The sequence below is a fragment of the Clupea harengus genome, chromosome 11 (assembly GCF_900700415.2).
Source record: "Clupea harengus chromosome 11, Ch_v2.0.2, whole genome shotgun sequence".
Taxonomy (NCBI): domain Eukaryota; kingdom Metazoa; phylum Chordata; class Actinopteri; order Clupeiformes; family Clupeidae; genus Clupea; species Clupea harengus.
Window position 1 is genome coordinate 5,372,168 of NC_045162.1, and position 17,500 is coordinate 5,389,667.

The following is a 17,500-nucleotide window of genomic DNA, read 5'->3' on the forward strand; positions in this document are numbered from 1 at the left end:
GGTCATCGACTTTGGCAGAAATGACCTCGCCATCTCTCTCTCTCTCTCTCTCTCTCTCTCTCTCTCTCTCTCTCTCTCTCTCTGCCCCCTCCCCTCCCCTCTCTTTCTCTAAATTCATAACTGCTTGTGCTGTTGTTGCCTTGGAATAACCGCATCCATTACTTCATGGCAAAGAGGTCACTTTAATCATTCTCTTTTCGTTCCTCTCCCATCCCTCTTTAAAATGAGAGGGGTAATCAAACTCGTGCCGATGTCCGCATAGAGCCTCGGCAAGACTGGAAGCATCAGCGGCAACGCTGACACCACCACTTTAGCATGCTGTTAGATTAATGCTTTAATAAGCCTGTAATGAACTGCCATGTCCGCTGTACAGGGGCCCAAAAAGAGTATTGATTCACTTTAAACTCTCATAGCTAATGAATTTCCATCTACAGTCTGTGGTAAGTCAGGGGAATAATGCTGCTGAAGGTTGATTTTTTTTTTTTGCTTAGTGTTGTTATTGTTGTTATTGTTGTTTTTCCTGTTAGTCCACTGGTGTCTCTTGTTAGCGGTTGTAGTTTGGAGGCCGAAAGCGTTTAGCATCCTAATAGGGCAGCCACAGTGCCATGCAAGGCTATCTTAAGGTAACAACTCTTGATGGAAAGTCTTTGCAAGCAGATGATTAGTAGATAACAAGGGGCACTGAGCTCACCGCTTCCTTCTCCTCGGTGTTCTCAGTAGGGCAAGCACTATCAGTTCTATTTCTGTCAACCTTGGTGGAAGTTCTCATTTGACGTGGTGACTGACGACAACACAGTTTGGCTGGTGGAAGCAGAACCGGGCGAATCACATGATCAAGTGCCACAAAACAAGCACAGAATGTAAGACTGACAGAACAAAAGATGATGCTATTTCGGGGGACAATAAATGGATTTAGAGGAATAAAATAATAGCCAATTCACCGTGTATTTCTGGCCATAATCTGTATAATCCGGACCTGTTTAGTGGAGGATTAGGTGCATGGGAATACAAACAAAAGAAATATGTTGCTGAAGAGAAATGTTTCTATTTACCCCTTTGGACAGCGTCATTTTACTGGCTATCGTGATGGCAGGAGCCGTGGCAGCAGTTATCAGTGCAATTAGAACGGCTGACATCCCACAAGAAACCCCATCCTTCTGTTACAGAACAGAGCCTTCTAGCACAGTTTACAGAGATACTGTATTTGCAAAGAAAAACATATTTACTTCCTCGATATGTTTACGGTTTATGTGGAATCCATAATAATAGAACTCCTCTTTTATTCAGGACTGCATCCCCTGAAGTCATTTCAGCATCTACTCAAATATTTCAAACCTGTATAACAGCACAGATCTGCACAAGAGTACAGTCACTGAGCCACTGTTTGTGTGGCTTTGCCTCCACAGCCTAGCTCTCTGGGTGATCGACTGTTGCTACCACACAACAATATATCTTAATGGTTCACAGCAATTCAATATGTTTTAAATGCCTTAGCCCTGACATCTGCATCTGGGTAAATGGTATTTTGTGAGAATTCATGTTGTAAGGTTAACTTAATAAGGACAGCTGACGCTTTTTCATTCAGCTCAGAGTCTTCACTCAACACCATTTGTAACCCTTTTTTACAGCTCTGTCTTCAAACATCATTCATCATGGTCAGGTAATAGAGTGACTGTGTATTTCATTTTGCGATGGGCTTATCAAAGTGAAAACTCATCAAATCTTTACCCGAAGACCAACTTCACAGAAAAACATCTTGCAAAATATATGAGTTTGTTGACATCTGGGGATTTCAAAACTCTGAATGGTGCTGTTGCAGCCAAGTTGCATCACGGGTCATCATTTTATAGTCCCATTCCTAATTATTTGTGAATATTTAAGCTATACAATATATATATATATATATATAAGCTATTCAAGTTTGACTGCTTCTACTGTTGCTGTTGAATCCACAAACGGAGGGATTTGGTTGTTACAATTTGGATAAAGCAGAAACAGTACATGGCTGCAGCACATATTATGTAATTACATGTAATTACAAATGCTACTACAAAGTTCTAACAGCGTTCACATCACGGCAAGAGGCTTTTATTTTTGAAGTATTTGGTGTATTTTGTCGGTGTATTTAATTTGTAGTTGATTAAATAGGGACCACAGCATTGTAATGGGCAGCTTCACGTAAATAACAAATTGATGTATCATAATTGCCTTTTTGTCTGTCGCTTAAATGGAGGACAATCAGGGAATTGTGTCTCTGAGGAACTGGATGCTGCATCTTTGTTAGTAATAATAGGCTACCAGTCAATGTAATTACTCAGACAATTCACTGCATCTGAACATCCAGATCCAGCCTTTTCACTGCCATCAACTTGCACAGGAAGTCCATCACTCTTGAAACAGATTATGGTTTTGGAGAGTTATGTGACTTTTTTGGGACTCCAAAACAAAAACAAAAAGACTTTCGCCATGATGTAAATCTGTGTAATATCATTTAGATGATCCATACTCTACCATCTGTGCATTATGCCTGCGCTCATAAAAAAAGGAAATTAGCACAAGATGCTAGTGTTGCTACGTCTGATTTTTTTCCCGGTGGATTTATGGAGGGTGGTCTTGTGGCTGTGTTTTCAGCCTTTCTTTGCTGTGCTTTTCTTTACTACTTGATCAGTTGTCAGCTCTGCTTCCTAGAAAGCGGGTGTGTTCTGTACATCTGTCAAGGGCTGCTTGCGTCAGTATGAGGGTGAGCATGCTAATCTCTTACACGGTGCATACATCGCTTCCTGGATCAATTAATCAAGCTAACACTCAAAAATAACTCTTTGATCATATAATCAATATGGGGAGGCTATAATCATTCTACTTCTTTGAATTCAATTTTGATTTTGCAGCATTTTTTTCCTGTCTGTGTTGTACCGTCTTGTTAATCCCTGCTTTTTCATCATGTCCTCTCTCTCTCTCTCTCTCTCTCTCTCTCCCTCTCTCTCTCTCCCCCCCCCTCTCTCTCTCTCTCCCCCTCTCTTTATCTCTCTCTCCTCTTCCCTTTCTCTCTGTCTCTCTCTCTCTCTCTCTCTCCCTCTCTCTCCCTCTCCCTCTCTCTCTTTCTCTCTCCCTCTCTCTCTATCTCTCTCCTCTTCCCTTTCTCTCTCTCTCTCTCCTCTTCTCTTTCTCTCTCTCTCTCTCTCTCTCACTCTCTCTCACTCTCTCTCCCTCTCTCTCCCCCCCTCTCTCTCTCCCTCCTCTTCCCTTTCTCTCTCTCTCTCTCTCTCTCCTCTTCATCTTTTTCTTTGACTCAAATCATGAGAAGGTGTTGGGGTCAGCATGAATTCTTTAATGTATGCCTGGCACCCGGCCAGCCTCCATGTGAACACGAGACTCAGAAACAGCACAAGATTTAAGAGAAGGTTCTGGAAGCCCTATCATTCTCCGGGGAGCTGACTTTGTGCTTTCCTTACTGAAGTACCAGAGATATGGACTCACCAGATATTCAATGCCCTTTCAGCTACCAATTACAAATGGTAATAGAATGCAATCATTTTTTCTTGTCAGGCCCTAGTTCTCTGGATGTTTTATCAAAGTACTTGTCCTTGTACTGTAAAGCTACTGTGGTAGTATTTGTAGTACTTCTGTACGTTTTATTTTCTGAGTAATCACACGTTAGCCTGTGTGTTCAGCGCGGCTCTAAAATCCGTAATTAGGTGGTTGCAGCTGCCATATCTGACGTTCAGTTAGAATTTGTGTTTATTTTTTAAGACTCCGCTTTCAGTGACGAGGATATTTTTATCATTTTAATGACCGTGTTGATGGCTGATAACGATTAGCAACAGACTGATCTAGATCTTGATAAATTAAGCTCTAAGGCACTTCAGAATGCCAGGCCTCCTCAAGAAACTTGCCGTAACAATAAACACAGCATGTTTACACCAAAGATAGTTTTGTGTTTTGTTTTAAAATGTCCTCCAAATAGCTTGAGACTTGATCCCCTTTCAGGCGCTTACATAATGTCAATGTAACCCCTTACATTCTACTGTATGCCGACTTGCAGATTACTTTCCATGTCCTTCTGCTGTGTGTCAGTGAAAGTTTGTCCTGAATACTAAAATATCCTGGTAGTCGTAACCAACCAGGGCAGCGTTGGACACCGGCGGTGACGGGGGTGACAGGGGTGACAGGGTGACAGGGTGACTCACCTTGTTCGAAAGTTGGCAGGGTGGGGGTGCCCGTCATACAACGATAAAAAGTCGTACTCCTCCTCCACGGCGAACGACTGAAAAACTATATGAATTCTGTTCCTTTCCTCCGCCACAATAACCCACGTACAGTTGGCACCGTTGGGATATCCGTGAGGGAATCCAGGGCTTTCTATCGTGCCGTTCCTCCCTTTTAAAGTCCCTCCGCAAGTAAAAATGAAACCTGAGGGAGGAAGAGAGAAGAAATACATTACATCACTGACATCAGCCTCAAATTGTGGGTTTTTTAGTACTCAGTATTCCACACCCATCTTCAGTAAATGTGCTATAATACTAATGGTAAGTAAATAATCAGTAATATCTAGGTTTTCGCTTCGACTTTGTCATTTCTTTGTGTGTGTGTGTGTGTGTGTGTGTGTGTGTGTGTGTGTGTGTGTGTGTGTGTGTGTGTGTGTGTGTTAAAAATAACTATAATGGTCTTTTGCATCCTGGTGTGAAAGGAAGATTGGTGAAATTCAATTCCCAAGACAATGGCTGAAGCATCACACAAGTCAGGCTACAACACTTTTAGAGTTAAGAGTTTCATTTCATGGCTTATGATTTAAATGGAAATGAGACAGGCGCTCTCTCTCTCCCGTATTTTGGCAGTGATAATGCCGTTTACATTGAGCCCACTGCCTCATACAAAGCAGGCAACTCAGTGAGTTGACTAGTAATGACAAAAGAAAGTTAATTGAGATTTGCTGTTTATCCCCTTCACACCCCTCAAGAGGTAATTAGCTTTTCCAATATGAGGATGATGTTTTGTGTGAGTTGTGTGTGGTTGACCACAAACACCAACAGGATACCCCCCCCCACACACACACACACACACACACCACACACACACCCACCCACCCACCCACACACACACACACACACACACACACACACACACACACACACACACACACACACACACACACACACACACACACACACACACACACACACACCACTGTTCCATGTTCTGGCATTTTCTCCAGGAAACCTTTTTGGAATAATTAGATGAAAAAAGGAAACCAGTACTCCCCCCGCCCCCCCACACACATACACACACACATACAAGGATATATCATTTGGCTCGTATATCATCCCTCGTGTTACAATCCCTAGTGCTCCCTGGTGGAACTAGTTGTTTATTAAAGCCAAGGGGGTTCTCGGTTCCCCCTATTATAGTGACGCGATTCCCAGGGGAGATAATCTTTGCAACACGTCATGCAAAGAAAGCAGGGGGAGAAAAAAAACAGGAAGGCGAGTCAATACTGTTCACGGATGCATCCCCTTATAGCAGCAGGCAATAGGATTTGCATTTACCCTTGACTGGTAAACAAGAGGGTGTAAAAGAGAAGGGTCTGTCTTGTCGGCGCTAGCCCAATCAAATTAGGATGGAGGGAAGGATTTAACCATTATGGCGTACAACTACGATAAGACCGTTGTAATTATATTTACATAAAGCACTTACAATGGGGGAGAAATGGTAATATATTTATGGGCCGCAATGACTTAGAGGCAAAAATTAAGGAGATAATTGAACAGTTTAAAAGATAGCCGGGCGCAATAATGTGGTCCAGTGTTTGGGGGAAGGAAAAGCAAATGCTCACTGCTGTTAAACAGAAATGCCTCATACTTCAGCTTTCGGGGAGAACGGACATCTGGTAAATACCCACCGCAGCTGGCGAAACATTGTGTGATATGTGGGGGTGCAATCTCAGCCCCTGAAACCGCTCGGTCCCCGCGGGCCCACAGTGTGGAGTAATTACAGAGAAATTAGCTTTCGCGCTCCTTATCGATCACATATCCAAAAGAGGCCCCCCTGCGCTGTTTTCCTCACTGGGACTGTCTTATCTCTGACTCCCCCTGCATTCCCTCGGAGTGGAGAGGGTGAGGCACCTTCACAGATGTGAACTGCACCGAAGCCAATACCCCAGCGTAGACGCTAATAGCTGCTATCTGGGCTTTAATTCGCAGGCTCTCTCTGTCTCTGCAGGGTCTCTCTGTCTCTGCTGGCTCTCTCTGTGTCTCTGCAGGGTCTTACTGATGGTGGTGGGCGTCCTGAAGAGAAGGCCCAGATACAAAGAGCCAAAGTTCACGGACGCGCAACATGGTGGAGGTCACTGTCAAAGCAGCAGTATCAACTTAAGAAGATTAAAACAAGCACACACACCAACAACAATACACACACACACAAACATGTACATACACACACACTCATTTTCTCTCTCTCTCTCTCTCTCTCTCTCATACAAACACACACACACACTATCATTCTCTCTCTCTCTCATACAAACAGACACACACTCGCTCATTCTCTCTCTCTCTAATACAAACACACACACACACACTCTCTCTCATTCTCTCTCTCTCTCTCTCTCTAATACAAACACACACACACACTCTCTCATTCTCTCTCTCTCTCTCTCTCTCATACAAACACACTAACACAGCAAGCGAGAGAGAGAGAACCTCACAGGCTAACACTTGAGACTTGTTATAATTAGGACCGAGTTTCTCCTCATGCATCATAACTCTGGGCCTAGAATCATATTAGCATTCACTGCCACCAGCGAGACATTTGAAGGTGCTGGCCAGCCTGAGTCTATCTGTGTCATGCATTGTGCTGGATCAATGAGACTGTCTCAAGGCACCTCCATGACTAATCTGGAAAGCTAGAAGAGACCAGACTTGCAAATCAAGCTACCACTGGTCAGGGACAGGAAAACAAATTCCCTGTTTCCCTTAGGTTTACAGCTTACAGGGGGGGGGGGGGGACACCGACACCAACACTTAAAGGAGGAATGATGGTGTTCATGTGTTTCTTTTATTCTTTATAATTGAACAAAATGAACTTGACTTTCAAGGGGGGAGGGGGGTGCCGTTGCCCCCTCTAATATAATTGTAGGGGAAACATTGTCTATTATCATGTGTTCTGTATTTTGACTGACATGCTATAGACCTATAGCCCAATTTATAGCTTCTCTTAGCTTCCAACTGGTTAAGGGCCAAGGCTTACAACGGGAAATGTCTATATTTCAATGAAACTGGAAGGAACTATCTTTATAATACTTCCCCAACAGCTCACCTGAACATGCAGAGAGAACCTTTTAAAGGAATGTTTTGTTTGTCCATGTTCAGATAAGCTTTTAAGCATGTGTAAAAAAAAAAAAAAAAACTGCCATGATGTGATATTGTGTGTAAAATCTGTATTTACCCAACTTCTTACAACCCTTAACACAAATTCAGCTTCCAGCATTTACGGCACTGTGACAAATGACAATAGCTTTTGTCCTTCCCTTTTGTTAAGTGTCGGCGCAGCTGAACAAATGCACTGGAACACAACCGAGTCTATGAGAGACTACAGTAAACTCCCATTCTTCCTGTTGCTCTGAACACTTCAAAAGAAGGCCCCTGTGTTTCGAACACACTCCCCTTGCTTTCAGAAAGCATAATCTGTAAGGACGTGCCCCAAATCCATTCCAGTATTTTATCTCCTGTGTTCATTTTCTGTTTCACTCTGGTGGCAAAGCCGTCCAATTCATCCACTAGTCACCTTGATTATATTGCCCGCTCCCTCGAGGTCATCTGTGAGGCATTGATGGCAGTAGCCCTGCCACATGCACCATAAATTGCAATGAGAGACAGCATTAACCACATGTGGAGATTGCCAGGCACTGAGAGTGCCGTGGCCTATATCAATCAGCATCTAAACATGTATATCTCATTCGGATGGGAAGATGCGGTGGAGATGGACCCAGCTGTTTCCTCACATAGTTAACCATATTGGCTCCTCCTGAGGCCTTCTTTTCTGTTGCGCTCTCCTGTGGCAGTCTGTCTGGGTGGGTCTGGTGCTCACTTCAAACTGATTTGTTTCGTTTCCAGATGGGTAACTGCAATTGATTATTATTTCATCTTTATGTTCCCCCCACAGATGGTTGCCTTGCATAATTTCAGTAACAGACCAAGGTATGAGAAAACAAGACTTGCATTTTTGTCCTTTTTTTGTCTGACTTTGTGTCTTTCTTTCGTTCTAAATTCATTATATCTCTCCCTCATTCTGCAGATGGGTCCAAAGAGCCTTGGTGTGAAAAAAATCCATACCGACTGTGATTTGCGCAACAACGGAATGAGCTACAAGACCTGAACCAAAAACATTACATCAATAGCCTGTCAATATCAACATCATAAGCTCAAAATACTGTAATTTCGTAGACGTGAATTGATAGAGGCTTTTTTATATTACACCATTAGAGAGAAAAAAAATCTAATTTGATGAATTTGTGAATACAGACATTAGAATCAATGGTGTGTGAACTGTGTATGCGATTTATGGAAAGACGTTCTTCCGCCTGGCATCGTGTTTAGGGGGGCCAGAGCATCAAGACGAGTGAGTTTAATACATGGGGCATATTGTCTATAACGCTCTGTCTGTTTAACCTCAATCAAAAGGGTTAACAAGATAAAGACGTTAAGGCCACTGATCAGAAGGAACCCTCGTCTCTGACTGAACCAGTGTCAGAAGCAGCGCACAACTTCATTTTGAGATACTTTTTTCCTGCTGTGGTGACGAGCAGGGAGAAAGGAGGAGACGCTGTGGCCTCAATCTCTGCTCAAATGGTAAACATTTGTGTTGTTGTAGTGTGCTGTTCTGGTGAGACATGGGTGTGGAGTGATTCCTTTACTCCGTTGGGTTGTTTTAACAGCTTTTATTAACCTAAGGGGAATTCTCCTGCTGGAAGCTATTTGATCATAAAGCAAAAAAGTGTAACACCTCTTAATATTTATCGACTGGAAAGGGGGCGATAATGTATTTTTCTGTAGCCTGCAACGCCTTGTTTAGATTCTGTTATCAACTTGTGATAGACTGGTCTAGCACTTGCCTGTTAGCACTCGACGACCTACGCTCTACATTTATAACAGTGTAACAATGGCTGTTCTTTTCACCGCTTCATTTTTTTCACTCTCAAGGCCATCATTGACACTGGCTGACAGCCATGTTTATATTACTGTTCTCCAACACCATGTTATATTATATGTTAGCAACATCCCTCAAGCAGTTTTAGCACACTAAGTAATGACTGAACCAGTTTACCAAGAAAATATAGTACTTTGTTCAGATAAAAGGCTGAGCAGGGTGTGATTCGAAAGGTGTGATATAACCTGAATGACACGTATGTCAAACTCAGTCTTTGCTGGGCTTATGCTCTGGAAGCGAATAGATAAGTAGAGACTGCGTTCTGACGGCAGAAATTTCAACAGGGTTAACAAAAATAAGACGAGGGCAAGAAGTCATAACGTTTTTGGTTTTGTTTAGGTTTAGTAAGGCTGATTTGGTAACTGTTAATGCACCTAGCTTACCATCATCCATTGGCATTCTCTCTTAGCTAGGTTTGCATTGCTCTCACGCTCAGAGCGCGCTCTCACGCTCATTGCTCTCACGCTCAGACAAAACTTAAACTTAAACCCCTAGCCCTCAGAAAGAACCAGTATACAAATATTCTGTTCATCGAATCTGTGATGGCCATCATTAGACCCCTTTCAGGAGCTTTCCACAGCGCTTCTGGGTGATTTGAAATGATCACCTACCAGCCCACACTGATTGCATGTCCAACGGCCCTGCAGTTCTGGCACATTATTTTCAATCTTGATTGTAATGAATTGGATTGAGAGGATCTGGCTTAGATACGCTCACACCCTGAACCAGGTTGGGCCAACCGTTTAACCGCTTCTCTCAAAGATCATTACTGCTGCAAAAAAGATGTGGGCCTTGATAAGCACTAAGACATTAAACGCACCATAGAATGGCAGGCAGGAAACACTCGGAAATGTAAGGTATTTGATGGTTTATTTGTTTGTTCATTTGTCATTAATTCTTCGAAAGAGTTTTTGTTTGGTTTCTGTAATTGTTGGTTTTGGGAATTCTGTCAGAGTAGTACATCTGAAAAGTCCCACGTTTTGTCACGTTCAGGATAAAAGGATTGCCTTAGCAGTTAAATCTATCATCATTTATAGCGGCCCGACACCTCCAAGTGTTGGTTTTTATAAACTATGAAAGGCTCTTTCACAGGGCCTGTATTTATTAGCACCTGACCTTGTTGGCGAATTAGCTAACGGGGAGCTATATATACGAGTCAGACTGATCAAAGCAGTTGTGCTAGCCCTTTGAAGTCTGGTAAAGGTTGACCTGATGCTCATGACACCAAAATGAACGGACAAACGAATTTCAGTTACATGGTATACAGTATATAGCTGTCTCCTCAGCCGCGACAAGCAACCCACAGCGGAACGCACTCGAGTGTGTTTCCCCCATCTTTAAGAATTTATAACCATCCTCAAGTACTGTCAAGGACAAATACAGCCATACAAACTCTGCCAGAGTCATACAGTCTTGCTTTTTAGGATAGTGTAACCATGACAATAAGTATGGAATTTCAGACAATATTGCCCAAGAATGTGCAGATTTATGTAAATAAGATCAAATATATGCACACTAAAGTAAATGCTGTATGAATGTGCTGTCTAATTCATCAACACCATAAGATTACAACACCTACAGCAGAAATGACTGATGAAGATATAACTAGCTATTAATCTATCAAATTATGGATGTAAAACCTGAAAACTATATGGACTTCATCTGGAAACTTCATCTGGAACTAACTGGACTTGAGGTCCAATAAGAAAGCTTTTACTCAAACAAAGCTCGGTCTGCTCAGAGGAATGAACCTCTTTCGTCCGAAGGGAATTCCATCAGGTAAGGAGAAACAAAAAGCAATCTCATCGTGTCTGCATACAGCACATGTCTTCGTTCTGCCCTCAGGCAAACACTTTACCTAAATCGCTAGCGAAAAGTAATCCAAATATACATGTTTGTCAATTATTAAAGCTAACTCCCCGGTTTTGATAAGCAATGCATTTTAATATGGTTTCCAAACCAGTTTATAAATTAAAAGGCTGTGCCGCTTTGGTGCTTAATAATTTCTACTCCAGACCACCATCTGTTATCAGATTTCATAGACACTTTTGAAGATTTCAGAGGCATGTCTGCCCGCACGTGTGTGTGTGTGTGTGTGTGTGTGTGTGTGTGTAGCTGGAATTCAAAGTAGAGTGTGTGTTCTTGTGCTGCAGGTCTACACACACACTTATCAGTGCAAGTCAGCCAAGCCACCTCATCACAGGATATTCAACTGTGACAGTGGTGTCTGCTAGCATGGACTGGAGCGAGGGGAGCCACAGGGAGATCTACTGAGGCCGTGATTAACTGGTCAGAGACGTGATAGCCGGTCCACCCTGCTGACCGCAGGTCACATGCAATGTCCTCGCAGTCTGACATTTGTAATTTGACAGGGATCAATCAACCAGTGATCCACAAACAGAGCAAAGGCTATGTGCCTATGTGCTTCCCTATCTGGGGCTGCCTGGGAAGAAATGACCTGCAGAGGTGGCGGCATTTACTTTGGGAGTACACACAGATCAGACGCTGCCGCTGCGGTGACACAGACATCATCAGAACAAGTATTAATAGCCCGAGGAGTGGGCTGGGTAGATGAAGAAGTTCTGCATTATTGATGAGTCCTTCAGTCATGATCTGTCATGAACACGTCCCATTCCAAACACCGGCGTCACACATTTTCTGTTAACAACAACAACATAGTGAATTCCTTCCATTTATTTTAAGAGGTTGGTTATGGAAATGGAGAACAAGGATGTTTTTTAATGTTACTCATGTCAAACAGCGAGATAAAAACCTACCCCTGCTGATATTTGGTTCAATTTATTGCTCGTTAATGAGAGCATCGGGTAATGACTGTATATCTGCTTGAAAGTAAAGAACACACTCTCACATCACATATAACAACAGAATGCTGGACATCTGCAAAAAAAAAAAAAGTGTACTTTTATAATGTGCCAGTCATCGGTAATGAATAAAAGATGAGCCTCTAAAATATGCAAAATAATACTTTCCATCCAGTGAAACAGGGTCTAAACAGGCCTGACGCTCAACAACATGGCCGAGGCTGAATTCACTTCTTTTAAGGGGAGAGTTCATTCAGACACAAATGAGCGCATGCAAAGCACTGATCTAACACCTGAGGGCAGAGGATAATGTCCCCGTTCCCTGAGAATATAATTTCACAGACAAATTACACCACTGATGAGCTCCTCCATACTCAACGACATCCTCTCATCTCCCCCTTATAGCAGCAAATGTAAAGACGACGTGGAGCCATCCTCAAGTTGTTTTTTTTTAAGAAAAAGATAGTTGGAGACTTAATAACATCCAGAAATATCCGGAGGCAAAGTGTTTTTCTATCATGTTGTTTTATTGATCTGCTAAATCACCAAACCACCTTTTTATGAAACTATGCTGTGATTCTATATTCCTGGGAATCTAAAGTCAGTAGATTCCATCATGCCCACACCATCTTGCAAAATAACACAGCTTACATGTTCAGTTCAAAAGTAGAGTTTTTGCCCATGCTGGCCATTGATCAGCAAATCAGTAAACATTATTACGTTGTTTATCTTATGCAATCTTCCTGACACACAAAATCAAATAAAGCTATAGTCTGGGGCCCTGCCATCCAGCTGTGGTGCCAGTTCTGAGATTGAGAGGCTTATTAGAAATGTATCAGAGGAGCCTTGAGGGCAATAACAGTGGGGTTTGTTTAGCAAAGGACAATATGTGGAAAGCAACTTCAAAGACAGGGTGTGCATGCCTGTAGCCTTTAAACAACTTCACAGGGTAAAAAGAAAGACAAACAAAAACAGTGATCATTTACATTTGAAAAAATGCCTTTGTGGTCACTATTATTTAGTGCTGCAGGTATTCACAACAATGCAATTAAATCTGAGATGTTTTTTTTTTCTGTAATGCACACTATGCTTTTAGTTTTGAAATCATAATATGATATAGTAGGACTGTGAAAGACAAATATATATATATATATATATATATAGATATAAAACTAGTTAAGTTAATTTATCCATCCAAAATGAAATGGAAAATGCCGCAGAGATCACCAAGATCCCAATGGCACTCTAACACCAACCCACTTCAAGCAGAGTCACCGAGACCGAGTGCCTGTAATCTTTGTTCTGGTGCAGGCAGTCCATGTGGGATTTGTGGGGAAGACGGTGCCATTCAAATGTCACTCCATATCTTGCTACAAAGCAGCTTTCTAAACCCCATGTGCTTACATTCCAATCAAAGCCATTTAGTAAGATATGATCATCATTTAAAGAGGACCTATTATGCTTTATACCTATCTCTGACCTGATACTGTCAGTGATTCATTTTTCCAATCAATGTATTCTAACTATCGGTCTGTCTGTCTGTCTGTCTGTCTGTCCACTTGTCTGTCTCAGATCATTAGTTAGTCAGTATCTAGCTAGTTATTCCCTAATGCAGTTAGTTATTTTTAATCCAAACAGTTGGACAATGTAATAAAATGCAGTGAATAGAGTCAGGGAAAAAAAACTCTGGAAACCGTCCAGGCGTTAAAAGTCATCATCTGCCAAGGGAGTATATGAGTAGATGGCAGGGGTTAATGACACCCTCATCCATCACCTCGGCTCTCCTTATCCACAACACAGCACATTTCCAATTGCATATCACATCCACCCTCACGCCTTGTCAAGATGCCATGGGCCACGCTACCACAGTGTGGCCAATGCTGGCGGAGGAGAATAGAGACAGAGAAGTATCAGCTCTGTGATTGGGAGGCGGCTGGGTGAATGGCTGGCTGCAAGCTGACAGACTCTCCACACATAACCAGAGAGCCACTGGACCATGACACTCAGGAGTGAAAGATGATGGGGGCAGGCCAGAGAACAGCTGGATATGATCCAGTCAGTGGGATCTGAGCAAAATAGGCTCATCTGGCTGGCAGGTGCATCTGGTATGGAAATGAGAGTGGTGTAAAATACAGAGCGGATGGACAGTGTAGCCGGGGCGGCCAAGGAAAGGAGATTTTTAGTCAAAAAATGAAATATATGACAGTATATCAGTCGATTAAATGACAGGCTGCCCAGACTTGATGATGACTGTACACAGCTCCACTCGCAGCACAAATCTGGTATTTACTCTCGAGGGACGAGGAATATGAATGGAATAGAAAGAGTGGTGTTTGCCGTGGGAAGCACAAGTGTTCACACCCTGTGCCAGGTGCGATGCGCCGTGCACACCTCTGATGTGTTAAGCGCGACAGGAACCAATGAAATGTAGCGGTGAGGAGATGGTGTGTAGTAAGCCAATGTAAAGGTTGATGAAAAAGGTGATATGTAACTAATTGCCAATTTTTCTGTTTATCTTACACCAAAAATGAAGTGTGAACACGTTTTTCAGTATAGCATACATCTCATGGTAATACTGCAACATGATAAGACCATTTAAAGGCGTAAACCAAAGTTATAAACAAAAGGTAAGGCTGGCAGGAGCAATCTGAAACACACACTTAACATGTCACTTCAAAACACGGCGACGACTGGGTTCCCTCAAGTAAAATGTCATTATATCATTGAAAGCTACTGATACTCAAAATTAAGTAAAAGGTCTTTGTAACCAACAGAAAAATGAATGACTATGCCTCAAGCTAATTATTCGCAGAGATGGAATGTTCCGCCAAAAAAAACGATGTTCCCAGCTACTGGACAATGTGCCTCCCATTCAAACTATCGTAATCTGTCAATGTAATTTAGAGCCTGCTCGCAATGTAGCGTCCATACAATTTATTCATGAAATAATGTGGTGTAAACATGGCCATTATTGCGGTTTGGAATTGCTTTAGAACAGCTGAAATGGAATGAAGTTGTGCAGGGGTCATAACTACAGCTATTGTAGCGTTCACTACGAGCTGAACCTATTAAATAATGATTAAAACATGAAACAGACTACGGTATCCAAATGTTGAGCAAAAATCGTTCGAAGCACACTGTTTCTTGGCCAGTGACTTGTGCTAGTATGAAAATATGAAGTTATTGGCCTGTGACATTTATTCAGAATGATATACGCCAGGATCAAGACTTTTTTTTCAAGTAGAATACCGCTGTCGCTGAAACCGGAGGTCGTGCGTTCTTCACTGCATACTAGGGAGCTAGATTACGTGCCAAGTCATGACAAGCAAAGAAAACCAATTGCGTATTGACCTGGAAAATGTTCCAATATTGGGGACAAGACGTTGTTCGATACGGGGATACAAGGAGTAGTCGACGGTTCTCTCTTTAGGGCCAACACGTTGAACGAGGTGACGTGATGTCATGAACAAGAACTGTGGGTACACGCGCAACAATTAGTTCTACTGTATCACTGTGTTCTCCCTGAAATTCTAAAATGATATACGCCTTTCCATGTGGGATAGATATTTGACGAAATATTTAAGATGTTGGTTAATGGTTATCCTCTCAAATAGAATAAATCATAAAGTCACAAAGATAACCATAAAGATGGGTTGAGATTATGGTGTCCACGCAAATAGTTAAACCGATAATGAATATAACTACTTAGAGTGTTCAGCATACTAAAAACACAGTTTCCTGGAAAAATCCAACCTTCGCATTCCATACGTGAACATCCAAATAGCCGAAACCTTGTCAACAATTTTGGTAATGTTATACGTAATGGCAGTATAGACGACTTTCAATCTGAGGCATACATAATCACCGTATGCGAGTTCAATTTCTTGGAATAGTGGAAACAGCCATGAGGAAGACTGAACCACCACTTTAAAATGCTGAAAAGCACAAGCAGGCAAATGTAGGCTATTTTAGATTACCTAAGATTTGCTTCCCCTGGTACATAATGAAACGCGTTTAAGTATGACTGTAATTATTGAGTGGCTATAAATCATAAGTCAAACAAACATGAAGGTCCCCAAAAATGTTCCGTTTTATCTGAATTTCATTCCAAAACAGAATAGCTGCACCGCGTTCGAATGCATAGCCTATACAGCAAGAATATTTATTAAGCCCTTACTCAAAGCCTGCATTGAGCGCTCAGACTTGCAAGTCAATTCGCTCTCTACACTCTGCGTTTTGTAGCTCTGTGAGACGCTTCAGACACCAGCTTTGAGAAAATTAAGAGAGAAAAAACCACCGCAGACTCACCATGCACGTATGTGAACATCATTGAAAATAGAATATTCCAAATTAGAAAGCCAGCTTTTATCCTCATCGTTTTCTCTGGAACCAAGTCCGTTCGACAACATTTAATACATCCTCTATTAAAAATAACTAAAAATCCATTAATGCCATCGACGTATCCGGCCTTATATACTGATTTCATATTCACAAAGTGTATGCTGCCTGTTTATGGGATTGATAGTCCTCGTTTGGAGGCAGAGTGCTGTCGTGTGGCGGGAGTGCGGTCACTGCGCGATGTGAGCTCTACGGTGATTTTTAGGATATCACAGCAACCTTGACGAGGACTCAACCATCTCGCCAACAGGGGCACAAAGTATACTCTGTACTCGGCTTTTACCCCCTTTTTCCACCGTTCTCTTTCCCTCCCCTCTTTTCCAGACGACCCCCGGCTGTGATCATTACTGCCTTTAGCCTAATATTGCAAAATAAATCCAATCTACATGTAAAGAAAGCTTTCTGTGAATAGTTTCTTTGATGGTTTCCTTTCAGTTGACCGTGCGTCCACAACTGCTCTATCAACGACTTTATATCGAACGATTGTGTCTTGTAACGTGTATAAACCTTGGAATGTGTTGGAGGCAACCAAGATTCATCTTGGATTTTCTTATGTTAATGTAGCCTACGCAACGTAGTTCGGAGGATCCTTTGATCCAAGGATTCCTCCACAGCGTAGTAGACTACCCTTTTCTGTATCCGCTGGACGAAGTTAGCGACCTAAAGTAACAATGACAGTACTTTCGACCGAGCTGAAGAAATCAGCCCCCTTGTTGTCTGGCGTCGAACTTTTCATTCATCATTGTATTCTGTTAAAAGTGGGACACAACGCCTTCGGGATGCCGATCGAATTCTCTTCTTGGATCTGCACTTCAAATGAGCCTGTGGCATTGTGTTTCGGAGGGAGTCTTCTGCCATCTATAGGTTACAGCCCCCAGTTTCTTAAAACACTTACATTAATCTCTCTTTCTCTCTCTCGCTGCCTGTCTATTTCTCTCTTTCACACACACTCACACACAAACACACACACGCACGCACGCACGCACGCCCGCCCGCACACACAGAAAAAGAGAGATTAACTGGGAGATTTACTTCTGTAGTGAAAGTATTTATCACTTTGTATTTTATTAATCACATATGTG

General features: G+C 42.3%; 1 protein-coding gene and 1 long non-coding RNA gene across 2 annotated transcripts in view; one reads left to right on the forward strand and one right to left on the reverse strand.

Annotated features, from left to right (window-relative positions):
• The window catches only part of LOC116222560, a 16,388-nt gene extending 7,605 nt beyond the window's left edge, over positions 1-8,783 (forward strand). Inside the window, exons 2-3 of the long non-coding RNA XR_004164724.2 lie at positions 8,155-8,189; positions 8,287-8,783. This is a non-coding gene — a long non-coding RNA (uncharacterized LOC116222560). The remainder of the gene's footprint in view (positions 1-8,154; positions 8,190-8,286) is intronic.
• Positions 1-16,734, reverse strand: part of csmd3a (CUB and Sushi multiple domains 3a) — a 177,126-nt gene extending 160,392 nt beyond the window's left edge. The window contains exons 1-2 of the mRNA XM_042709035.1: positions 16,329-16,734; positions 4,188-4,410 (exon numbers count right to left, since the gene is read on the reverse strand). Coding sequence (XP_042564969.1) covers positions 4,188-4,410; positions 16,329-16,506 — 401 coding nt within the window. The 5' untranslated portion in view covers positions 16,507-16,734. The remainder of the gene's footprint in view (positions 1-4,187; positions 4,411-16,328) is intronic.
• Between the last annotated feature and the right edge of the window lie 766 nt (positions 16,735-17,500).